The sequence below is a fragment of the Leptosomus discolor genome, chromosome 26 (genome assembly GCF_034619465.1).
Source record: "Leptosomus discolor isolate bLepDis1 chromosome 26, bLepDis1.hap2, whole genome shotgun sequence".
Classification (NCBI taxonomy): Eukaryota; Metazoa; Chordata; class Aves; order Leptosomiformes; family Leptosomidae; genus Leptosomus; species Leptosomus discolor.
This window is the reverse complement of record NC_141416.1, coordinates 1,935,331-1,955,120: the sequence shown is the minus strand read 5'-3', so window position 1 is coordinate 1,955,120 and position 19,790 is coordinate 1,935,331. Positions and strand designations below refer to the sequence as shown.

The 19,790-nt window shown below is 49.4% G+C and overlaps 1 protein-coding gene across 1 annotated transcript; it reads left to right on the top strand.

The window, feature by feature from the left end:
- Positions 1 to 1,095: 1,095 nt before the first annotated feature.
- Positions 1,096 to 15,452, top strand: LOC104340624 (methanethiol oxidase). Its single transcript, XM_009951327.2, has 12 exons — positions 1,096 to 1,334; positions 5,328 to 5,381; positions 6,412 to 6,524; positions 7,666 to 7,851; positions 9,407 to 9,527; positions 10,592 to 10,771; positions 10,867 to 11,045; positions 12,045 to 12,123; positions 12,566 to 12,687; positions 12,856 to 12,948; positions 13,933 to 14,051; positions 14,690 to 15,452. The coding sequence occupies exons 1-12, from the start codon at positions 1,331 to 1,333 to the stop codon at positions 14,850 to 14,852; spliced, it is 1,413 nt and encodes a 470-aa protein (XP_009949629.2). The 5' UTR covers positions 1,096 to 1,330; the 3' UTR covers positions 14,853 to 15,452.
- Positions 15,453 to 19,790: the final 4,338 nt, after the last annotated feature.

Genomic DNA, 19,790 nt, shown 5'->3' with positions numbered 1-19,790 from the left:
GGGAACTGTCAGACAGACAAGGCTGTATCTGAGGAGGCAAAGACCAGAAAGAGTGATAGATATGCATGGGACTCTTAACAAAATCAAACAGCCAAACGGACACTAAGGATTTGTGGACAAAAATAATAAAAATACCTTTTGTTAAAAAAAAAAATTATCTTTGTTTTGAAGCAGTTAGCCCATCAAATGAGATGAGGGACACAGACTTGGATGGCCTGTCAGCCAGGTCAAATACCTCACTCCAGCTGTGGAGCGCTGAAAACAAAATTTCGAGAAAAGCCTTTTTGAGCAGTAATTTGTTTGCACAGAATATTTAGCTCGCAGTCTGAAGCAGTAAACAAGTTAACAGACTGCGCTTGCCTAATTCGTGATCAGGAAAAAAAGGCTCAGTTCATTAAATAGATGTAAATAAATGGTTAGTTGTAGGTCATTTGTCAGCTCTCCCTGACACTCTCTTGGCTTGATGGAGGGAATAGCTTGAATAGCTCTAGCGCTGCAGCACCGCTCAGTTTTTCTGCTGTAACTGGTGCCTTGTGTAAAAGGCAGAGAAGGGGTGGGACAGGGCTGGAAAACACAGTGTCCTTTCTTGAGCAGCTTTGGGAATGACATGGGAAAGAAGTACTGCCCGTTAAAACATCGATGGGAAATAACAGACTGATTCCTCCTAGGGACAGTTTAGCAGAATCCCAGATGGGAAGAAGAGTGAAATCCAGCTTTTCCAGTGCTGCGGGGCAGCTGTCAATCTTGAAAGAATCTTTAGGAAGTAATTCTGTCACGCTTTCAGCAGGCAAGTTGTCTTTTTGTAGCTCGGTTTAGGGATTGAAGGGCCATGAAGTGTTAAAAACATTGCTGCCTGCCGAAGCGGACGTAACTGAGAGCCACGATCCGGTCTGGCGTGCCCAGACTCCTGGGGATCTTGAAACGCTGCCCAAACTGAGGAGTTCATATCCCAGCTGTTTCGCCCTTTGCCGTTAGGAACACGCAGGCTCTGCGTCAGGGCGGTTTCTTGGGTGCAAAATGCCCAGATAAACTTATCAGGACCATGAACGGGAGCAGGTCAGCAGCGTCAGAGCCAGGCGCAGCAGAGGACGGGGCTCAAGCAGGGCTCTGAGAGCTTCCCCCGCTCCTTCCCCGGAGGTGGAAGCTGAATTTCTGTCCCCTTGCCCCCGCGCTAGATCCTCCCCCTTGGCAGTGTCTCCCCGAGTCCTGCCCGCCCCTTCACTCCTGCGTATATATGACCCTCCAGGCAGCTTTTGCTCCACAAAAGTCCACCCCAAGCAGCTGAACTTCCTCCTGCGCACACCCAGCAGTGCTGAGCGTCCGATCCGACATGGGTAAGAGATCCAGCCCGTGGATCCGGCCGGGATCTGCTGCTTTTGGCTGTGAAACTCGTAAGCAGGGGCCAGGGGGCTGGTGAGGTGGCAGACTGGCGAGGAGAGCCGCGGGGCTGAAGTTCAGCGTTGCTGCTGGCTGCAGGGCTTTGCTTCCTTCAGCTGCTGAAACCTCTGTGTTCTTCAATCAGCAGCTTTAACGCTGCCAGTAAACGCCTGGTGCGCTGTCATCGAACGGCTCATCGGTCCCTCCGGCATTCAGCGACCGAAGTCAGCGCTTGGGCTCGCTGCTCTGGGTGCCTGCGGACGTGGCTGCCGGGATTGCCAGGAAACTGAGGGCCAGAATTTAACATTTTGCTTCTAAGTGTGTGGACTTTCATTTTTGGATAAATGGCCAGGAAGCCGAGGGAGGGACTAAAGCAGACGGCAGCTTTTTTGCACGTGGATGCACGACTGGGTAGTTTGCAAGGGGGACACAGTTACAGCGTGATCTCACAGAAGGGGAAGATTGCAGGCCGTAGGAAAAAAAGCCCTTATTACCCAGATTATGGCTCAGCAGAAGTGTCCAGCCTGGTTTAGCTGGCTAGGGTGAATGTTTATCTCTGTGCTTTTGTAAGTACTACTAGTGCAAAGTAAACGCTCTTGGGTTTGCTCTGCTGCCTAGCAGCTGGTCGGTTTGTCCTGCCGGCAGGTTTGTCTGAACAGCTGGGCAGCGGTGAGGAGCGGCCAGGCCGTGTGTGAAGAGTCAGTCAAATGCTTCACCTTGAGGCCGAAAGCAGCACGATGGTGACTGACCGGTCATGAGGTCTGGCGAAGTAGGTTCGGGGGACTGCAGGAGATGAAGTCATGGACCGCTCTTCAAAAATGTAACAGATCATTAAAGTCCGCTTGCGAAATTGGTTACTTGGAATGAGACTTGGGCTCCAGAAGGGATGTGCCTCGTTTGTCTCTGTTCTGCCAGGCCCGTGTCTCGTGTGTGTCACATAGCTGATACACTAATTTCTTTTCTTCCCACTTGTGTGTGTATTTCGGCAGTTTAGCACCATCGTACCATAAATCAGATTTGGGTGCCTTCATTTTTCAGTGTCGGTGCTTAACCCCTGCGTACCCCTTAACTTGGAGGACTTTCTGTTTGCTCAGGATCTGCAAAAAGCCCAGTTTGGCCCAGATTATTCCACCTAACTCGTAAGTTCTCAACAGAGGCGGCTAATTTTTTGCCACATTTCTCCTAACCTCCTTCTCTAGAGTGAAGACTGTTAAGCAACAGCACTGTGAAAAAATACCCTGCCTGAAAAAGTGCAGTTTTGTAGTAAATTCAGTAACTATTGACACAGAGAGGTGCTCTTAGTCTGGGTTTAACAGCGTGAGGTAAAGGAAAGGAGCAGGAAAGGCTTTGTCTTTTTGTTTGCCCTGTTTTAGGGCAGCAGAGCTCTTCAGCTCAAGACAAGTTGCGTTCTACCCGTTGAATTCACACGTGAGGCATTGGTGGCAGAAAACATTCTTTGATTTAGCAAGACAAGGGAGGAGGACTTTGTGGGTGGGAAGCTGCCTGGAGGAGGATTTGCCTGTAAAGGTGTAAGATACACTGCAAAAAAATCTCAATGCTTTTGTCCTTGCTGGGGTTTGCAAACCCCACGTATGTGACACAACGTCCCGCTCCCTCTCCTTGGTGTTCGGAACGCTCGGTCAGCTGCCAGACTAACAGGGATCTGGAGTGTGACGAGTAATGTTAACATGTTTAGCCAGGGATTATTAGCATAGCAGTGTAAATATTATTGTTAACATGTTGCTGTGAGATGGTGCAAATCACAGTTTCATGACAAAAACCTTATTTTGTGCTCACAAATGAGCTTGGCATCGTGTAAGACGGAAGGGCTTGCATCATCCGCAGATATCTGCAGGCGGTGAGAGACAATGGTTCAGAATAAGAGTGTTTGAACGAGATCAGAGGGAAAGGAGGAAAAAATGTGTATGAGAAGGAGGAAGAGAAAACGTTCATCATCTTGCTGTGTGTTTTCTCTGGAAAACAATTTGGCACAAATAATCTTTTTCTCCAAGTAATCCGCAGAAAACTGCATTTGCAATGCTAATTGAGCTGTGGTCTAACGCATACTGAGTTCCTGCTAATTTAGGTGATTGAGAAAATTGGGATAAGGTTTAAATTATGGCTTAGACATAAATGGAACAAAGCAAACTTTATATTTTCTCTTGCCAGATAAAAATATTTCACAAAGAATGTGAAATTAAACCCAAAGCACTAAATTACTCTCTGTGAGAAGATCCCGTTTATGAAGTTTGGAGCCTGCGCCCGCAGTGAGTGGATTGCTGGAGCGTTTTGCCTTCAGAGAAAGTCTCTCTCATTAAACGGCCACTGGAGCTGTTCCTGCCTCTGGATTTGAATTCTTAGATCTGGGGCACTCTGAAATAAACCGTTGCTACAAATTTATCTTTTTAAGTATCAAAGAATGGCAAATAATTAGCTGGTTTGCTTGGTTTTATTACAGACACTTGAGGCAGGGAGGGAGGCCACTGTACTGAGTGGCTTCTGTCAACGTGTATTTCACATCACGGCGTGTTGAAAAAAAATACGCTGGCATTCCGCTGCACAGCACCGGTGTATTTTTGTGTTTTAAGCAGCTGATCATCCACCAGTTCCGTTTAGGAACCGAGCAGAAGCTTCCTGCGTGGCGTTCAGCCGGCGTGCAGCTCCGTGGCTGCGGAAAAGCCGATTTCTGTGCGTCGGTTCAGCCTGTGAATCGCAACGTGTTGTCACTGCTCCTTGAAGCAGTATCTCAGGGCAGTATTTTCTTAGTTCTAGCCAACAACTTATTGAGGCAACCCTGAGCATTATGTTCTGTTGACTATGTTAGAGTAGGAATTGCTGTGTTTTAATATAATTTAATATAATTTTTACCTGGGTGTTGGTTAGGCTCCAGACTGGTGCGAAGGAGCTAAGGCGCTTTCTAGAAGTAAGCTGAAACGGTCGAGAGTATTACAGGTTAGCAGTGAGCAGTGCTTTCTGCTCGCTGGGGATGAAGTTCTTAATTCTGGGAGATCCTACTGTAGGAGTGCTGTCTTTTTGGAAGTGCACACATCGGTTTCCAGAGGGAGAGGCTGTAGGTGATGACTGCTGTGGTTGCCATCCCCATCGAGACGTTGAGGGTTTCAGAGACACCCAGACGCGCCGGCGCGTTATGCCTCTCGGTGCTGAAGAGCGTTGCTTCTCTGTCTTCAGCCACTGTGAAACAACCTTTTCCACCTGAGGCAGAGCCCAGCCTTCAACCACACACGGCCCTTCTGCTTGGTGGCTTCTCTCCCCAGAGGACACTGAGATTCCTAAAACTACTGATTCGTGATGCAGTTGCTGGGCCAGGAGTGGTGAATGAGCAAGGCCGGTCCAAGGAGGTTTCTGGCAGCTCTAACAGTGGCGTGAGAGCAGAGGCGGGGAGCTGAGTGTGTAATAGAGAGAACGTGGAGCGGTCCATAATTCCCCTGCCTCTTCTTCTTCTGGTCACCTGCAGCATCACCTCTTACCCAGGCTGTAAATTCTCAAAAATAACCACGTCTTCAGCATTTATATGCAGAGGAAGACTGGAGGCTTTCCAGTGATAATAAAACGGGTTGTTCAAATGGGGCGATCTGTCTGCTTACTCATCTGGCAGTGATTCAGCAGCTCTCTGTAAAACATTTAACACAATTTTCTTACATCGCAAACCCTTGTCATATATGAATGTGCTTTAAAATTGTCAGGCTGAACTTGAAATGAAGGCCGAAATTTCCCATTATTTCTGAGCATGGGGTGTCATATCGTGTATATCTTCAGAAACTCCAGTAACCTCAGCACTGACTGGAGTCAGCGAGACTTACAGGTGTTGGGCAATGCAGAAACTGGACCTAAGATTTGTCAATCTCTGAAGGCAAAGCCATTGTCCTCTTAGAGCTATGCTTTGAAATAATTTGGAGATTAAAAGACCTTCTTTTTTTTCCTCCAATCAGCCAAATGCGGAGCCTGCGGTCCAGGATATGCCACTCCTCTGGATGCCATGAAAGGCAAGTACTGTACCATCTTTTCCAAATTCAGTCTGTCAGTAGAGGGAGGGTTTTAAAGCAGGTGCAGACGGGGCAGATGCCTTCCAGAGGGGCTCATTAATTAGCAAGGCCAAGGAGACTTTGAGTATCAGAAGAGATTTTGTTTCATTTTGCTCCCAGCTCTGGGCAAAGCATGCAAGCCCTGTTACCATGAGTTCGGTCAGTCATAGCACTAAAGCGGGTCTGGGTTTTGACGCACGCGTGGCCGTAGGGTGCTCACACTCACAGACTCGTCTGGTTTTCTGTGCTGCAAGACAGAGCTTTGCTTTAAGAGTCTTGAGAGCAAGGGTTTAGCCTAAAAAAACAGAAAAGAAAAGGTTTCATTGGTGGTTCTGGATGGAGACCTTGGTGGACTGCCCTCAGACCCTCACAAAAACAAGTGACTGTCCGGGACAGAAGGGGAAGAGGGGAGAAAGGACTGTGGGGGACTCTGTGGGACAGTTGGATGGCAAGCTCCTCACCCGCCATAGCTGAGACAAAGTCATGTTCTGTTCTTCCCAGCAGTCTGGTGAAATCCTGAACCTCACTAAAGCCCTCGAGGCATTTTGCTGTAGCTTTCAACAGTGTCAGAACTTCACCTTGAGGCCTTTGGTATATTTTATAGATTTATAGACTGTAGTCAGCAGGCTCATAGCATAGGTACACTGAAATCTGGGCCCTGGCAGCAGGGAGTCATCATCTGTGTACCTGGGGGAAGGAGAGGCTCGCTGTGGCCATGCGGGTGGGAAGATGGTCTCCAGCCCTGTCCTTTTTCAGGAGCATAATTGCATTCCCAGAGCCTCTTACGTTAAGAGGGCAGGGGAGCGGAAAGGCCTCGCTATGTGCTACTGGTGCGTCTCCATAAAACAGAGACAGTGAGGCTCAGCTTCCTGGGAAGAATCGCGATTTACAGACAGAGATTAAATCCAGAGAAGGTTCTTTTAAAGTTAACGGCAGCTTTTTGTAAAAATGGTTTCTTTGGATGCATTAAACAAGACTTCTGCCTTGACAGGTCCCCGGGAGGAGATTGTGTATGTGCCTTGTATCTACAGGAACACTGGGATAGAGAAGCCTGACTACCTGGCCACTGTGGATGTCGACCCCAAATCTCCGCACTATTGTCAGGTACCGGCGTGTAGGATGGCTCCAGTGCTCCATTTCCTGGGTGGTGAATATCTGGGTTCGCAAAATCATTTTCAAGCAGGTATTTGTGTTGGGAACCAATCAAATCCTCTGCTGTTTTCCTTAGGAGGTTACTCAAAGCTGGCATTTATGCTGTTAGTCTCAAGACATTTCCAGAGCATTTTTGTGCTTAGTATTTGAGTAGTTCTTTTTGTGACGCTCTTACTGATTTATACTGAGCAAGAGTATTAAGCTCTAGAGGGTGATCTTTCCTTGGGGTGTGCCAGTAGGATAGGCAGAGTGTATAATGTAGGTTGTCTGGTACCCTGGGAAGTTCTACACGTTGGGCAGTATAAACCCCATCCATTTACTGGAGAAATGGGAAGCTGTGGGGAGGTAGCTGCCAACATCCCACATCCTAAATACGGGTAGGACTGTCCTGAAGCTGCTCAGTTTGTTACTGCAGATAGCGTGCCCTAAACGGCATTGAAGCACACAGTGCTCGTGTGGCTGAACTGACTGAATATACTTTGGACTCTGGGCTCTGTGTTTAAGGAGCAGCGAATGTGGTTGGACAACAAAGACTTTCATAATTTGTTCTTTTTTTTTTTTTTTATAACTACTGCTTAGGGTTTCGTTGGGGAGGAGTGGAGGAAACGAATCTCCTAAAACCTTGACAAAACTTAGCTGTGATCTTTCAACTTTTCTTAGCTGTACAGTGGAAAAGTAAAAGCTGGGAGCAAGAGTGCAAATTAACGAGTCAGTTTGCTCCAGTCAGCCCCAGTTGTAATTGGGTAAATCTTGTCCAGAGAGAGACTTGCAGCGCATGGACAAGTGATGTTTTTTTCTGTTGTTTTTTTCCAGGTCATTACTGCATGTCTCCTTAATTAGAGTCTTTGAAAGAGTTGGGTTCATTTAATAGTGTACAGCGTTCACCAAATGCCCTGCAATCATGGGGTCCAGCTTTCTTCTCCCACTTTCCAGCTCCAGCTCTGCATATCGCAGGCTGAATCTGCTTCCTGAATAACAAATAGCAGTTTCCTTCTGCTCTTTATTAATTTATGCTTTGACATAAAGATCCATTTCTTTGCCTGGGGGAAAAACTATCTGAGACTGAATCTTAAGGCTGTCTCTGACTCTGTAGGTGATCCATCGCCTGCCCATGCCGAATCTGAAGGACGAGCTCCATCATTCAGGGTGGAATGCCTGTAGCAGCTGCTTTGGGGATGCCACAAAGAGAAGAAATCGGCTGATTCTACCAAGTCTGATCTCTTCTCGAATTTATGTGGTGGATGTAGGAACAGACTTGCGAGCGCCTAGAATCCATAAGGTAGTTTAATGACTTTAAGATCAAGTGTTATTTCTTATATTTTGACCAAGAGATGGTGATTTTATGGATTCCAACTTCAAATCAGAGTAGGAGAGCCAGAGCAGTTATGGAAACTTTTGTCAAACAGCAGGAACTTGTGGGAGTTTTGAAACTCCTACGATTTATTGATAAACTACATACAAAAATCTTGCTAAAGAAATACGAGTAAATGTGGTGTCAGCCACTGAAAAATTAGGAAGTTCCACAATTCAGCCTGCCTCTGCAATGTGAGTTTCAGTCGAAATAGTTGCACACTGTGGTATTGTTTTTGACAACAAGATCATGAGGCAAACTCCTACATGACACATTCAGCTGTAGATTGTGTGTTTTTCAGAGAGGAGTTCAAATTTGATTGGATTTTCACCGGGCAAAACCAGATCTCCTCCGTAAGGGACACCCCCTCCTTGATTTGTAATCCTTTGTTCCTAAACATTTGATACGCAGATTTTTTTAAAAGAAAAAGTTAAGAAAAAGTTTTAATATGGGGAAATGAACGTTTTTTAAAGTCTCTTGTTCATGAAAACAATTGAAATTTTCTCAAAATAAAACTTCCACTGTGGTAGAATTCATTTGGCAGAGACACAGCTATTGGCATAGGCGCACGTTCGGATATAGACCTACACTTTTCCATGTCTGTTTAGATTCTCTTTACAGTCAGGGGAAAAAAAAATAGGCATTGCTGGAGTCAGGATTGTCTAACCTAGTTGAGAAAACTGTTTTGGGGTAAAAGAATTGTGTCTTAGGAGTGTTTGTTTCTTTTCACTGCGTGTAAAGTAAGCACAGAGCCTCAGCTGAGATGTAAATACACACACTGCAGCCTTTGTGCTCGGTCAGGTGCATCCTGCAGCAACGTGTGAAACTTCAGCACAAAGTTCCAGCTTTGGCAGTTTATCAAAAACAGCCATTGAGGACAGGTCATAATTGGAATGTAACGACACTTGGGAGTGGTCTTTTGTCCCACCCCACCTGCCTGCAAATACTGTTGTTCATGGGCTTCCAGTTTTGGGTTCCGTGGAACCTCGCCAGCCTTTACCTGTGAGGGCAGTGGAATAAGAGCCCCAAAGGTCTCTTCTCGTACAGCGAAGGTTGTTTCAAACTAGAGTGGCTCTCAAGCCTCAAAGACTTTTTTCCCCGCTCTGAACTGCTCGTACTCCAGTGAGAGCTGCTGGGTGGATATTGCACGAGTGGTGCTGCTGCCGCTGCCGCGAATTAAAACAAACGCAGATGTCAGTGTCTCACCGATGGACGAATTAGGTTGGTCCTAACCACTAAGCTCTCGCTGTTTATATTTTTGAGAAGAACAAACAAATGCCGTGGATGGTGCTCTATTACTGGGCAGAGTAGAAGGCAAGAGGAGGCAGGTACTCAAAAAACGAAATGCCAAGAGAAACACCCCCCCTCACATGTGCTGTTCCCACTCCTTCCTCGCTCTGAAACTTGGACTCTTGGGGGTGGAGCTGCTGTTCTGTCGCGATTGCTGTGAAGGTGACTGTGGCTGTGTGTGCTCCCCTTTTAGATTGTCGAGCCGGTGGAATTATTCTGGAAGGGTAACGTGGCTAATCCTCACACCTCTCACTGTCTGGGCAGTGGTGACATCTTGATCAGCTGTTTGGGAGACCCTTCTGGCAATGGAAAAGGTACTAATCCCCTCCATTACTCTTGAAAAGTGCTCATGGTGTAGAAGTATCGTGCTCCCGAAGTGCAGGCTGCAAAGCTAGAAGGATTTTTAAGAGCTTACAGTTCTTTTGTGCACATAACCGTTCCAGCGGTGGTTTGTGTAAGTGTAGAGTAACGACTCGTTACCAGGCGAGCTGTGTGGGCATCGCTCTGCCCCAGCGGTTCAGCCCTGGTGGGGAGGAGCCGCTGTGGGCCTGTCGATGAGTTCAGCTGCCACGTCGCAGTCGTTCACGCGTGTTACTAACTCTGGTGTTTATAACATGGGTGAGGGGCCCATTGCCGTTTCACTGGGGTCCCTTCAGCACAGAGCAAGGACGAATTGCTTTTGAACAGAATCTGCTTCAGCTCAGTAGTTGTGACCTGGGCACGAAAGATTCTGTTGCCAACCGAAATCCTCTTTGTCTCGTTGGCTGATCAAAATTAGGCCTTTCAAGCTGTTCCAGATTGCATTTCCTATTGAAAACCTTTGATGGATTCTTGCATATAAATTTTGTTACCTGTTCAGACATAAAGCAGCTGGTGTCCAAAGGGAAGTACTAGCTATTAGAGGAAATACCTTCAGATGGCGGGTGGTGAACCCTGCTCCTTTTCACAGGGCTTTTCTCTTCTGGCTCATGGGCAAACATGTCCTTGAGCAGCTGCACATTGTGTGCATAATTCAAGGATACTGCTGGCATGTGAAGGAAAACAGAGGTGACTCCTCCAGAATCTTTGAGATATCCCTTAATCAAAATGTACTCTAGGAGGGCTAACGGATTTATTGGAGTGACTTGAGTAGAAACAGAGCAAACTGAAGCTTAAAAAATTCATTACAATGTGATAAAGTTCTTTAAAAATCCAGCTTCCGTTTGCTTTAATTCACAAATCAAAACCAACAGTCAGAAAATCTTCCTTAAGCATGGGGTTGCATTTTACAGTGTGTTTAGAAAATAGACATTTAAATATTAAAATATTAATTATCTTATTTAAAGCTGTGAATCTGTGTGAAAGTCTTCAAACAGATTTCTTTGGTCTTTTATATCAGGTAGCTTTGTTTTGCTGGATGGAGAGACCTTTGAAGTGAAAGGAAACTGGGAGAAGGAAAAGGTACCCCCCCTGTCCTATGACTTCTGGTATCAGCCACGGCACAATGTCCTGATGAGCACTGAATGGGGAACCCCGAAAGTCTTGGCAGATGGGTTTAACCCAGCTGATGTGGAGAGAGGTGAGGGAGCATTTGTTCAAACTCTCAAAAGTAGAAGTGATTCTTTGTTAAAGTAGTACCTTCTGTGCTTCTTTCTGTGCGACCCGATCCACTAGGGCATTATGGCAGCCGCATCAACGTGTGGGACTGGAGCACTCACACCTACGTTCAGGCCATTGACTTGGGGAAGGGCTCCATTCCTCTGGAAATCCGGTTTCTCCACAATCCGGACGCTGCGGAAGGGTTTGTTGGGTGTGCTCTGAGCGGGGCAGTGCATCGGTTCTACAAGACGGAGGTCAGTAGCGAAAGCCGTGGCGAACACAGAAGCTCAAACCTCGTTGTTTCAGGAATCCACCAATCATGCAGGAAATAGTAGCATGCGAATTAAAAAAAATGTGGCTCCTAATTCTAGCTGAGCTGTAACACTGTGTCAGAGAGCAAACCCTCCCATGACAGCGTGCGCCCAAGACAGTGCCGTGGCTTTCTGAACCTACCGTGTAGTCCCTCAGCTTTGAGCAACTGCAGTTGGCAGGCATTTTGAGTGTCTCTGCAGCCATGTTGCTGACCTCCAGCCTGCAGGTCTTCAGCAGCCTAGTCCTGAAAGGAAGCAGAGCTCAAGTGCTCATGGTGCTGGTCTGTCAGCCGCCCTTCCAGCGCTCCTGCCCTCCACGGTAGCTTGTGGATCAATTTAATCACAGTTAATGAATTGTGAAAATCTCAAAGAGGGGAAGGTCCTGCCAATGACAGGGTCGTTAGCGATCGCTTGAACGTGAGACCATCTCATGAACACTTGCACCGAGGAGGGGCTGCGCTTGCTTTCTGGCCTGCAAGCTGGTCAACAGACACGTGTCAGCTGGACAGGCAACCAGAACATGGGAAACTTGTCACCAGTGCCAGCGCATGCTGCCTGCTGCTCAGCCAGTAGTTGGAATCATAGGGAAGACTTGAAGGTAGAGGAGGGAGGGAAGGTGGTGGGGTCACGGCCAGGGGATAGAGCTATTGCTGTTTTCGCGGGCGAGCAGCAGACAGGTAGATCAACAGTCTTTAGTTCTGCTGCTGTTACAGCAGGCTGAGATGTCGTTGCACAGTATAATCATTAACGTTCTTGCTGGCAGCGTAGTTACCATCCTCACCCCTTGGTAACACGTATTTGCGGTGTACGTATCACCTCTGTACAGGACCTGCTAAATCAATAGCGCTGTTTGCTCCCCCTCCCTCTGCCACACATAGCTGAGCCCTCTGGGCGGACACCAAGGCGATAACCATGCCGTGTTCTCTCCTGTGCCTTCTGCAGAAAGGAGACTGGGCAGCGGAGAAGGTGATTGAAGTGCCCAGCAAGAAGGTGCAAGGATGGCTTCTCCCCGACATGCCTGGTTAGTGTGAGCGTGTTTGGGAAAGAAATGGGGTGTTTCCTCTCCAGTCCCTGTACAGCTTGTGGCGAAATCTCACCCTTGAGTGGCAAACGCTTCTCGTGCAAAGTACTAAGTTTCTGTTTGGGTTCTTCTTGTGTGTAACCCTTCTGGTGGAACCAAATCAGCCTTGCTTCGGAGCCACCGAGCAGGAGATTGTCAGACCTCTGCTCCCACCCCGCTCAGTGCTTGAGTCCATTTCCCTAGAAAAACACTTGGAGTTTGGGTCTTTCAGCCATGAGCTCACAGTATCCAGGAATGGTCCTGGGAATGCTGGTAGAGCCTGAACCTCCTTTGAGTAGGCACTGGCTTTCCAAGGATGATGGTGTTTGTTCAACCTTCATCTTAACAAGATCTTGCTGACCCTGTCCATTTCCTGACTTGGCTACTAAATATTTTCATGAAGGTCTTATCACCGACATCCTCATCTCACTGGACGACAGGTTCCTGTACTTCAGCAACTGGCTGCACGGAGACATCCGCCAATACGACATCTCCGACACCCGCAAGCCCAAGCTGGTGGGGCAGGTGAGGCGGCAGCAGGAACGCTGTCACGTGCAGGGCGGTACAGTCCGCTTACTGCGTTCTTCTTTCAAAGGAGAACACGACAATTCACTTTGCTCGGGAATTGTCACTGCATTGCTACCACGTTCTTTGCTGCCCAGCGCCTGTCCTCAGGGATTCCCTTGGTTACAGGTGTTTCTGGGAGGCAGCATCACCAAGGGAGGGCCTGTAACCGTAGTGGCAGACCAGGAGTTGCAGTGTCAGCCCGAGCCATTTGTGATCAAGGTGAGTTGTTCTCCTAACGCGCGTGTTGTCGCTGTTCTGCTACTTGTGAGCCCTTCTAAAACTTCCCTGCGCCCCCGTCAAAGGCACGACCCACAAAGCCGTGTCTGGGCTGGTTTGTTCTTGGCTTACAGCCTGGGCAGGTTTCACACTTCAGCACAGACCAGAGCTACGACATCCTGGCCAGTGCTCTGGGTTGCTGGTGGAACTGGACCAGCTGTTCAGCTGCCCCAAGGCCTGGGTAGTTCCATCTTCCCTGCTGTTGTTCCGAGCTAATGGAAAGCCAACGCAGGGTGCATTCGTCACACTGCCACCGCTGCTTCTGACCATCTCCCAACAACTGACGGTTGAAGCACTAAACCAGCCCATTCTGCAGGTTCCTTGTGTGTGTTTGTGTGCGTGTGAAGATTTCACCTGACATCACGGCAGAAAAATGATAGAGAATTAATTGTCTCTGATGATTATCAAGGTGCATTAATATTGTCACTGTCAAGGCAGCTACCTGTGGAAAGTCTCACAGGATGTGCAAGAACAGTGTGGTCACAGCTGAGGTCTGTTGGTCACCGAGGGCAGTTTCAGGAAGTTCCCACGCTCCTCTTCTTCGTAGTGCGGACTGTGGCCGAGCAGCTGCATAGGCATGTGCTTATTTGCAACCGCGCTGTGCCACCCCTCTCTTGATTTTTGGCGCTTCCACGCAAGTACAGCAATCTGCACCCTTCAGCCCTTACTTTCGTACATGACTAGTTCTGGAACTCACCTGGGTTGGCTCTGAGGCTCCCTGTCAATAAGGAATAAGACTCCCAATAAAAACTCTTCTCTCTCCAAAACAGGGGATTTGGTGCTCCTGTGTGAAGGATGTCAGAGGGCTGGATGGTCTGCGAGCAGCAGAACTGCCGTGCTGCTTTGATTCTCCTTGCTGTTGCATTCCTTTTGTTCAGCCTCCAAGGCAGCTTGTCTTGAGCACCTTGTTCTCTATTGTCATTTTAGGGGAGGAAGGTGCCAGGAGGACCTCAGATGATTCAGCTTAGCTTGGATGGGAAGAGATTGTATGTCACCAGCTCTCTCTACAGTGGATGGGACAAGCAGTTCTACCCAGACCTTCTCAAGTAAGAAAAATGTGATTGTGCAAACCCATGTTCAAGATTTCTTTCTTAGATAGCGGTATGTGTATAGCAGCGGGTGTGCAGAGCAAGGTTCCCATGCCGGGAGACCAAATCCGGTAGCTTTTTATACACAGCTTACCCACTCGGTGCTCGCCCCGCCAGCCAGAACCCTCCCGGCTCAACGGGCACACCAAAGCGGGGCTGCACACACCGCTTGTGGCAATCATCATCTGGTTGGAAGTAGATGAGAATGGGAAGAAACCGGGGAACGTGACCTGGCCCCCTGGAGCCCGTAGTGCTTCCAAACAGCCTTTGTGTGTCTCGGCATGACTTTCTGTTGCTTTGGCGTTAAAGAAAGGAGGGGATGATCTTCCAGATGTCCGCGGGAAGGCACAGTGCGGCCTGCCTGTTCTTTCATAACTGACAGCAGCCATTAATTTTCACTCATTCATTGCTAATGTGAGGTTGCAGGTTTTTCACTGAGGCAATGTAACTCACTTTTGAGACCTGCTAAGGCCCATTTTGAATCCGGGATACTCCCATTTTATATTTAATGAAGACAAATCCTGCCCAAATATGGAAGAGAAGAGCAACAACTATGAATCCTTTTCCCAATATCTGTTTTCTTGTCTCTTTTTCAGGCAAGGCTCTGTTATGCTGCAGATTGATGTGGATACTGAAAGAGGTGGATTGAAAGTGAATAAAAACTTCCTAGTGGATTTTGGGAAGGAACCTGATGGGCCTGTCCTAGCTCATGAGATTCGTTACCCTGGTGGAGACTGTACCTCTGATATCTGGATGTAATGGTTGCATGGAGCTGTTTCCTGGGGTTTTCGTTCTGTCTTTTTTTCTCTTTCTCCCTCTCTCTCCTCTCTGCCCTCTGCTTCCCTCTTGCATAGGTGAACTGGGTCAGCTGGAACTTTGACCGCTACCTAAATTTAGGCTTCCCTTCGGGTAAGCCACAGAAGCTCCACTTTCTTCTCATTCTGAGGCAGCCAAGTGCATCTCCCTGAAACACGATATCCGTCTTGTTTTCTCTACTCCTTCCCCATTCCTGAGGTCCTGTGTAATCGCTGCTGATGGTTTCAAGGCCAAGGTCACCAGTCTTTTAAGGACTGTTTGCCTTGTTTGGTGCCACTTTGCTTCACCACTGTTTGTTGGTGGAGAATCTGTCCCTAAATTGCTCCATAGGAAGGATATGTTCTATGGGCTTGCCCCAGAGCAAGAGAGTCCTGTCCCTGCAAAGCTTAATTTCCTCATAAAGTAATGGGTGCTTTACAGCAGACACAGCCTAGAAATCACGCGTACCTAATCTGAAGCCACTTGTTTCCAGAGCTGGGTTATATTGTAACATTTGTGCACTGATGTTGTAAAAAATCAACAATAAAATTGTTCTTCAGGTCAGGTGGAGCTGCGCTTTTTTTTTTTTTTCTTTTTAGCATTTCAGCATTTTCTGTTTCAAAGAACATAAAATGTAAGGTCCTTTCAGAAAGTCAGCAATGTCATTTGTCTAAAAATTCTTTGGTGAGGAGTTTACTTTCGCTGAAGCCACCTTTGTTCCCGTTATTGCATGCGAAGCTTCTCTTCTACGACTGGAGAAGACTGCAGAAAACTTCTCTGATGATGCCAGCAGCAAGTGTCTGTCAGGTGTCTTGCAACTTCTTGAACAGACAAGCCCTCATGAGTCCACCCTTTCTTCTCTTGCCAGGTCCTAGCGCATCCTCCCTAAGCTGTTTCTTGGGTTGGATTCTCTTTTCTGCCTCCCTAGATCGGTTGCTTTCCCCTCTGGGTCCATTGCCAGCCTCTGCCGCTTGCTGCTGAGCTTTGGCATCGCCGGTCGTAACGCCGGGATCACGTCGGCAGTCTCGGAGGAGCAGCGTCATAACGGGACTTCCCACTGGAGCCTTCTGGCTGGGGTTTGTCTGACTTTTACTGTGCTTCCTCGGCAAAATCCTCATCTCGCTGACAGATCTGGCTTTATAACCAAGGCTTTGTTCTGTATGTAGCTGCTCACTGTCTTGCCTAACATATTTGGAACCAGGCTTTGAGGGGTCAGGTCTGTGTTTTTAACGTAGGGCAGCTGCACTGCTGCCACTCGGTCTCTTCGAAACCTGCGACAAGCCCCACTCTGTTAGGACCTTGTGAAGCCAGAAAGCTTTCTAAATGATCGGGCCTTGTAGCCACCTGTGGCTGATGGAAAAGCCTATTTTCAGCAGCTTCTCGTTAGAAATGGGTGATGTTGCTGCAAGGACTCATTGTTTTCCTTGCGAAGGGACTGTTTTTCGGGATGGAGCGTGCGCTACTAACCTGTGTGAATGCTGCGGAGTGGGTACAGGGAGTGCTCAGTGTCTGAACAACCTCATGGTGCCCAGGAAAGGCACTGATTTGTTAGGAAATCGTTTGCTACCACCCCATACTGCTGGAGCCCGTATTTTTTTTGCACCTATTTTGTGTAAGACTGAGCGTTTTAAATCGAAGAAGGTGCATGCTTTTCCACATGGCCACGTGAGGGCAGACTGCAGCCTGTAAGTACGTCCGCGAGTTTCTCTCGCTCTACAAGCAGTTTTAGGTCGTGATTTTCCACAGGTCACAAACTTGCTAGTGGGGGTGGCCCTCAGGCCTCTTCTGGGTCCATCAGCATACTGCAGGGTGAACTGAGGTCTCTCATTCCAGCTGCAGCGAGCACTCCGGTCTGGATCCTGTCCTGAAATCCCACTTGGAAATGCCCCTGAATGGAAGTGTGCACAGCTGCTGAAGTGCAAGGGCTTCTGTGCCTTGTAGAAGGCAAATGTTAAATGCCAGAAGGTGCTTAGAGAAAGTGTGGGACTCACTTGAATGAAAATACTTTGTTTTTCCTAATGGCTGCTAATCTGGGTGCTGGAAAAGGTAGGCTGTGAGTAGAGTTTCTTGTGGCTCTGGGAAGGAACCAGTGGGTCTCGTCATGCTCGGGGATCCACGTTACGGATTCTGCTTTTGGTCTGTGTGCCTGCAAGGTGAGTTTCACCAGGCACTCACCTGGCCATGGTGACTGACCACCTTCACTGGCTCTGAGGACGTTTCTGAGGGGACACTGGCGTGGTAAGTACCCCCAGTCAGAGGCCATCGGAGATGGACCCCAGAATTTCAGACATTAGCCAATTGCCCGCTGCTGGGGGAACCTCCAAAGGTGGTGGAAAACCTCACCCTAGTGACTGGCCATCACCTCTCTCATGCTTGTCAAAGTGGAGGAAACACACACAGTGGAACAAAGTAAGTTGGCAAATGCAGAGGAGGCCCAGACATCTGGTGGGTCAAAAAAAGACACTCATGTGTTCGTTCAGTAGTATTGTAGAGCTTCCACCCCCTGGCCAAGACCCACCCCTGCTCACAGGCACCCAAAACTGGGTCTGCACACACGGTTTCACGCTGCTTGTTGAACCCACAATCAGTCGGGAGGTGGGCAGGAACGTGAAGAAACCCGTGAACATGACCTGGCCTTCTGCAGGCTGCGGTACTGCCAGGCTGCCTCTGGGTGCATCAGCCTGACTTCGGGTTTTGGCGTCACAGCGGGTGCTCTTCAGACGGCCGCAGGGGGGCACAGCGCAGCTCCCCGGCCCCTTCCCGAGTGCTGATTCCTGGGCTGCGCTCCCTGGCTGGTACTTTGAGGTGGAGATTCATTCCTATTTCTACCGCCAAGGTCGTATCCAGGATGAGTAGGTGTGTTTATACAAAAAAAGAGGGTCTGTTTGTAGTATTTTCAACTACAGGTGGGAGAGGACAGCACGATACGTTACATCCCAGTTAGTAACTGGGAGAGGTACAGAATGGAGAACAGTTTCTGCTTAAATGAAGTCAGAGCAGTTGTGATGAAAGTCACCATTAAAAAACTCTGGGTTTCAGCCTGCTGCCTTGAGCTCTACTTCTCTGGGGAAGACCGAGCTGCTACTCTGGAATCTCAGGGTGTAGGGAAGTGCTTTGTTCTATACAGAGACGTGTGAATGACCCTTGGAGTGGAAGGGGGAACCCTGAGGTGAACTGCCCAGCGCAGGTCCTCCTGGTTTGCCGTCCCTTCTTCTCCAGTGGAGGAAGGTCAGCCCTTCTGGTTCTGTCCTGTTACGAGGCTGGAGCCTGCCTTGCCGGGCTCATGGGGGCTTTTGAGGAGAGCTGCTAATGCCTGTCTTCAGGCAGAGGCATGGAAGGGAAGCAAAAGCAGGTCCTGCTTGTCTGCCCTCCCCAGCCGCGTGGTGCTGCCACTCCTCTGGTGTCAGATGGAGCAATGGTGCGGCTGCGGGAGGAGCCAGCGGAAGGAGCTGATCCGGCAGAAAACTGCGCTGCCGAGACGTGACTCACCGTCCCTCGCCCTGTGCTGCGCGCGGCGGGGCCCTTCGGGGGCAGCCTGAAGTCACTCCTCGTGGCGCGGTGTCTGAAATCATGACCTAAGGATGTGGCTTTCGGACGGCTTGGTCTGGCAGTAGCTGTGGGCTGTAGTGGGGAGGGGTGACCCCAGCGCTGCCACCGTGCTTCTGGCCAGACCGTCCTGCCCCCTGCCCTGGGACTCCTGCTCCAACAGCGGGTGCCCCGTTGGAGGAGACGGGGTGGCTGGAATCACGGTGGTGGAAAAGGCCTCGAGGGAGAAGCAGCGGTGCTGTGCCGCGCTGATGTTCCCCCAGGAAACCTTGTAGCCTGCACGTGGAAATGGTCTTTGAAGCGACGTGCTGGAGGGCACCGCGTGTACCGGGTGTGCGTCCCGTGGCCCTGGGATGGTCGGGCTGTCTCTGCTCTCTGAGGTGTTCGAGAGATCCGGGGTGGTGGATCTCAGCTTTGCGCAGTCTCCCTGCTTTCAACAGCCTCTGCCTTCGGTCGTAAACGTGCCTCTGCCCGTCAGGCTCTTTGCATTACCACTTGGCCCACAGCTTTGAGCCCTCCGTCTTTCTGTCTCACCTGTGGACTCTGCTGCCCCCAGAGCAATTTGTCTCTTGCCACCACCAATGTGCCACGGGCTGTGCCACCTGCCATCGACTTCTTGCTGCTCCACCAGGGATCTACAGCTGGCTGGGCCGTTGTCTGCCAGGAGTCCCACCGTCCGGCTCCCCTGCTGCTCTCCCCTCTGCCCTGGCAGGAGGTCAGCACAGCTGGTTTTCCTCTGTGTGTGCCCGTGCCACGATTTTAGTTGTTTGCCACCAAAGCTCTGTTGCACAGCATCTGCAGGGGCTGGATGGTGTGGTTTTCCTTCCGCTCCTGAAGGGGTGAATGGACTGGAACAGAGTGCAGCCCTTGGGGGATGTGGAGCTTGGGCTGGGCTGGGACAATGTACCTCCGCTGGCATTTTCTGCTGGGACATTTAAAAGTGCGCGCTGACAAGCAGCACTGAGACACCCCGGGGGCATTCCAGGGGTTCATGGCAGGGTGAGGTGGGAAGCGAATGTCCCCCTGGAGAGCTGGGGAAAGGCTGGAGACCGCTCCCGTAGCCAGGGGAGTTCTTGCTCCGGCATTCAGAGCAGACTTGGTGTTCCGGGGGCAGCAGGGTCTTCTCCCAGTGCGTTTCATGTGCTGTGCCATCTGCGCTGGGTTGCATCACCTGGTCTCGCCCGGGATCAAAATTTCAGCGTGTCCTTCCCTATCAGGGTTGGAAGAGGTGGCCGGGAGGAGGTGGGAGTTGGCACCCCAGCGCGGCCCATCACGTGAAGCCCCTGATTGCTTTTCCGTGTCACGGGTCCCATCTCTGTCGGCCACAGGGAGCTTTTCTTGGTCCGAGAGCAGACC